Raw genomic sequence first — 6,000 nt, forward strand, 5'->3', positions numbered from 1 at the left:
GTCCAGTCTTCCACGATCACTGAAATATTTCAGATATCTACGTAGTTAAATGGATTCTTGATCCTTTCTCATCAGGTGTATGTGACAGCCGAAAGCCGCTTCAGCACATTAGCAGAGCTAGTTCACCATCATTCTACAGTGGCAGATGGACTGGTGACAACCTTGCATTACCCAGCACCCAAGTGCAATAAGCCCACAGTCTACGGAGTGTCCCCCATCCATGACAAGTGGGAGATGGAACGAACGGATATCACCATGAAGCACAAACTTGGGGGAGGGCAGTATGGTGAAGTATACGTTGGTGTCTGGAAGAAATACAATCTCACGGTTGCTGTGAAAACACTAAAGGTGGGTTTTAAGACCACTGTGCACTCATTGTTTCATTATAAGTGTGTGTTTAGCCAACAGAATAGTGCAGTGTGCTCTTACTTCTGGAATGTTTTGCCCCTGCTAATGCCGAGCGCATCAGGAAATTGAGTGGGGAAACCCTAACTCCTATGCTGACTATACAGTAGCCTGCATGGAAGAAAAGTTAGCAACAACAAACTTTAAGCTCTGTATATGGCTTAAGAGCAGTTAGAATTCCCTAGTCAGTTCTATTCTCCATGGAAAGTGAGTGTCCAAGGCAGGGCTATTGTAACACCCACCTGGAAGAAGAAAATGGGTTATGGAGGCTTCTCAGAGAACAAGGGGTCAGGAAAACTTCTCCTCCTCCTCCTCCTCCTCCTCCTCCCCACTCCTGCCATTGGGAAACTTCAGAACCCTTTCCCCCTACACACTCTTCATTTAAGTTCCAATATTGCATAGTCTGATTCCTTAGTGGTTATTGACTTCCAATTAACACTCATTTAAAGGGCTAGGGGATTGTAAGATTCTAGTCCTAGAAACAAGGTTATTGAGTTCAATATCTGGTTGGGAACCCTGATATGCACAATAAAGGCACTCATGCTGAGGGCAAAGCAGAACTTTCACCACTTGTATTAGCACAATTAGTAAAGAGACAAAAGCTCCAAACCGCATACGAAGATAATAGTACTACAAAGTTAATGTTATACCTTGTACCATTCCTTGCATGTATTCCCACACACTTCTTTGGGGATCTGGCAATGAAAGACAAAAAACCTGCTCTGTCCTTGGCATGTCAAGCAAATCCAGTGGTCCAGGTCAATCGATGATGACCACACGCGTACCCCCTTACATTGTCGTCTGCCCTGTTATAGGGCCTAGGACCTGTCATAAATATTCATTTGAGTGCCCAGCCTCCCTCGTCCATATTTAACTTCCTTACCCTACGGGTGCCTTTTATCCTATAGGTTTGTATACATGTGATTTTTAATTTATTACCATATGCATCAATTTGTTGCCAAGACAAGTTTGTGGCTACGCATCTGCAATGATCCATTGTAAGATATCCAAACTTAGTATCAGTTCAGTGTTCCTGCAGTTACCTGGTATTATTATGCACAAACTCTCCCTCCTTCCCTGCCCCGCACTCCCAAAAAATGCCATTTTTCTATGCCAGAGGTCATAGGCCTCAAAGCCTTATGGTAGCTTATGCCATATGCTAACTGCGTAAACTAATATCCTAGAGGATACAGGCTTCTTGTGTTACTGCTAAGTAAAATAAAATACTAAAGCTATCTCTACAGTCTGCAACTATAGCTGTCATCTTTCCAGGTGAGGACACTTTGGCAGGATTCCCTTGTATAACCCATCAAAACTAGTCCTTAGTCAGAAGGGTTGCTGCCTTGGAATAATTGACCTCAGGCCCTCTTTCCCTCCAGAGACTTGAGCTCCCTAGCCTTTTTAGACTTGATGGACTATGGAGCAAGAAATCACAAATTAAGCTTAAAGCTCCCAAGTGTCAGTGTAGATCAGTCACTAGGCTGATAAAGTTGCTTTACCATGCTGCAAATGTTCAGTCAGCTGGACCAAAGGTTATGGAGTCCTTTTGATGTTGTTTTGTTCAAAGCCTGAGTAGCAGTACCTATGTTGGTCATTCGTGGGTGGGGAAGAAATGGACATGCTTTTTTGCAAACACTAGTGCATTAATGAAACCGGAAATGAGAAACGGATGCAAAAGACTTCATCTCCAGTTCCTGTGTTGGGACAGAGCAGTGTTGAAACAGACCTTAAAGTCATTGAGATGTTCGCCTGTTTTTTCTTTTGTCCCATTTTCTAGGAAGATACCATGGAAGTGGAGGAGTTCTTGAAAGAAGCTGCTGTGATGAAGGAAATCAAACACCCAAATCTAGTGCAATTATTAGGTGAGTGAAGGAGTTTGATCTCTCTTTCTGTGCTTACCGACTTAATTTCTATTGAAACTGAATCTTTGTTTAAAAACAGTGACAGCTGTCATATTATTGACCTGCTTTAGTGTATGCACTATTCTTGCAAAGTCGGGGTCTAGTCTGGGTTTAAGCTAACAGTACGCTCCAAAGTGTACACTTGTGGCTGTGACATTCAAACTTGGCCTAATTGAAGGCCATTTTGACAACCTGCCTGGAGCTACGGGACACCAAATTTGAATCCAGTACTTAATGGAGAACTGTGACATCTATTGACAGAGTCCAGCAGGCAATGCTGCCTGGGTGCTTGGATCAAACTGCATACTCAGATCTGTTGCTTCTTTGGATGGTGCCTCTATTTAGACAGCATTGGTTTATGCTCTGGTACTCTGAGTTGCATTTGACTTAAGGATGATGTTTAGGCCTCTCTGGGTTTATAGTGTCCTCACCTTTGTGGTATGTGTACTCTTAGGGCACTAGAGTGAAGTCCAGGGGCTTTAGCCATATAAGATATGTTTGACAACATACATTCTGAAGTTGGAGTCTTCTGTATGTGTGTACGTACACACACACGTGCGTACACGTGCGTGCACACGCGTGCGCACACACACCCCCCCCTCTACCTCTACATCTTTAGCATCCAGTCAAACTACACCTTGACTACAGCCACGTTAATGGACAGACTACTCTTTCAGTCTGTCATACCTGGACTGAAGTTTTTTTTATTAGTGCGATAGCCAAAAATACAGAGACAGTTATCACTGCACTGAGGGAGATGATGTCATATCTAACAGCAAATATGATAATCTCATTCACAGAAGACACTATCATTTATAGTCTTTGCCCAGTTACTTATATGAACAGAAAGACATTTATTGAAAAAAGCCCCACTGAATAGATTAAATATATCTGTAACTAATAACAATACAAAGCAACCAAATCTCTACTGCGGTGGGAAAGGACAAATATGCATATCACCAAATAAATATTTGTGTGTTGTCCTCTAAATTCAAATATAACAACTAGATAACTGCAGTGGGGAGGCAAAATGAAGAGATAAGCCCATATTGAAGCAACACGTGAGTGGAAGAAATATGCAGGCTTTGCAGCTTGGCCATACCCGAGTTTTCCCATTGGAATGTGTATGGTAGGGCGATTACTGCTACAGAGTCAACAGAGCTGTTAATTCTGTATGTGGAAAGATTTTCTATAGACATTAGATCCCAAATCTTCACTACTGTATAGTCCATCTGCTGCCGCACCTGGACTGTCACTACTTTTGGGAACCAAGCTGTCAGCTAAGAGTAGGGCAAAAGGAAATAATGCTGGGAATGTGAAGAACTCCAGTAATGTCAATCACTCTGCACCCATCATCAAGTAGACACAGAAGATGTCTCTGCCCAGCCCTGTCTGGTAGCCAGGGGAGAGTATTGTGTAAAGAGACTTGTGTTCAAGATATACATCAGTGCTTTTGGAGTATCTCTTCTGATCCATCATGTGGCAGTATGCTGTTTGTCAGTGTGAGAGAGCCAGAATGATTAGCCGTAAAAGGGAGCTACAAAGGGGGTGAGATCTATTTAAAGAATTGACAATAGTATCACGTTTCCCTCTACCACCAATACATGTTTTGCACACAGCTGCAATAAATGTGCAAGCTGTCAAAGGAATGTATGTGAATGAGTCCTGATCTGCAAGCAGGCTGCATGGTATTGATAGTTTACCAAGCTGTTATACATGGGAGTTTTCACGTACTTAAGTGGCATTCCAACTTGTAGACCCACCCAGCTGATTCTTACCTGGTAATGACCAGCTTTAGTGGGAATTCTAATTGGCTCTCATGAGTTTGAGGGTGAGAGAAATATCAAATTCTTAGGGTTCAAAATCTCTTCTTCCACTCTGCACCCACGCATCACTGTGAGACTGCTCTCTTATGCATATTCCATTGGATTATTAGAACTTTGGTACTAATTACCGCATATGTAGAGTGGCACTGAATGTGCACTTTGCCTCCTGTATCTTGGTTTGTCCTAGGCCACACTGAAGTTGTTCCTGGAAAATAAAACAGATTCAGCTTTGAGTACAACAGATAGGATAGGAGTACATTACTTTGGCAGAAAATGCTTTAAATGGATTTCAGATCCTTCAAGAGTACTAGTAAACTAGGGCGGAGATAATTGCTTAAAAGTTAACTTTGTCTCTTTCACGGCCAGGTGTATGCACCCTGGAGCCACCCTTTTACATTGTGACGGAATATATGCCATATGGGAACCTGCTAGACTATCTACGAGAATGCAACCGGGAGGAGGTGAGCGCTGTCGTGCTGCTCTACATGGCCACTCAGATCTCCTCTGCTATGGAGTACTTGGAGAAGAAGAATTTCATCCACAGGTGGGTGACAACATGCCACCATGCTGTGCCACAAACCCACATGGCAGTGAAAAGGGATGGGACTTTGCCCTATTGTTCAGAATGATAACTTTTGCAGTTTTCGTGGGCTTGGAAATGGGATTTCAAGAGAGGTCATCTACAAGCTCTTCGAAGGAAATGGGGAGCCAGAGTTACCTGTTCGAATCTGATCTAGTTCAGTAATGAAAGGGCCTGTGTGTCATGAGCTGTTTTCATCCCATTCCCAGTGGGCATGTATCCATCATCACAATAGCCATTCTGGTTGGCAGTCTTAATAGAGGCCCAACAAAGAATGAACCATGGACACTGAACCGTTATCATTCCTAGTGGTGGTCCATTTAGTTGGAAGCTTACATTGTCTTTGCCTGTTCTGTGGAGAGAGACCTTCCTCCTTCGGGCTGATCAGTTTCACACCTCTCAGTTACTAAATTCATTTAAAAATATTCTATCCTTTTTTAAATGTAAGGGCATAATGACAGCTTAGCGGAAGGGTTAAGCAAAAACACATTTGCCCCCACTCATCCTGGTGTGGATGAGAGCGAATAATTGATACTAGAGGCCCTTTCAGCATCAGTCTCAGGGCTCATCCTTCATGGTAAGAAGTGCATATAATTTGCTTCTGTGCCCAGGCCTTTGAGTAAGCACATAGTACTATTGCTGTCACCCTGTCCTTTACCCTCACCCCTACACCCTCCCTATTGTTTGATTACCTCTTTAGTTCATCCCTTCATAAATTATTTTGCAAGTTCTCTGAGACAGGGTCCATGGCCTGTATTCTGCATTGTACCTTGCACACTTCTGGGTGCTTGTCATCATGCCTCTCACATCCAGAGCACCTTCCCATGTCTGGGTGCAGTGTTAGAGGGTGTTTTTCAATATAGCACCCCCTCTAGTCATTCTGGGGGTGCCACAACAGTCTGTCATTGTAGGGGGCCTTGCCGTCCAGGATTAACAGAAAAGTCCCAAAGAGGAAACCCCCAAGTCTTGTGGCTTTTGAGCCCAGTCCTCAACCTTAGTCTGGGAGCTGAGATACTTGGCCTCTTCTCCTTCTGATTCCCATGTCTTCCCTTTTGGTCTGGGAAAGAGAAGGGGAACCTAGGACCACCCTCAGCTCTGGGTTGTGGCCAAGGACAGTCCATTCAATCCCTCCGACATTTTCCCAGGACTGGTCCTACCTTTTGCCCAGCTTGTTAAAATCTTCTCTCGCGTCTCTGGATTCTGCTATCACTGCCTGGAATCATAGGACTGAAAGGGACCTTGAGAAGTCTTCTAGTCCAGTCTCATACACTCAAAGCAGGACGAAGTA

At 43.6% G+C, this 6,000-nt stretch overlaps 1 protein-coding gene across 3 annotated transcripts in view; it reads left to right on the top strand.

Annotated features, from left to right (window-relative positions):
* The window catches only part of ABL2 (ABL proto-oncogene 2, non-receptor tyrosine kinase), a 78,959-nt gene that overhangs the window by 54,865 nt on the left and 18,094 nt on the right, over positions 1-6,000 (top strand). For all 3 annotated transcript variants that reach the window (XM_032796167.2, XM_032796166.2, XM_032796165.1), the window contains exons 4-6: positions 76-348; positions 2,183-2,267; positions 4,499-4,676. In XM_032796167.2, the coding sequence (XP_032652058.1) occupies positions 76-348; positions 2,183-2,267; positions 4,499-4,676 (536 nt within the window). The remainder of the gene's footprint in view (positions 1-75; positions 349-2,182; positions 2,268-4,498; positions 4,677-6,000) is intronic.

This window comes from Chelonoidis abingdonii, chromosome 7, assembly GCF_003597395.2.
Source record: "Chelonoidis abingdonii isolate Lonesome George chromosome 7, CheloAbing_2.0, whole genome shotgun sequence".
NCBI lineage: Eukaryota > Metazoa > Chordata > Testudines > Testudinidae > Chelonoidis > Chelonoidis abingdonii.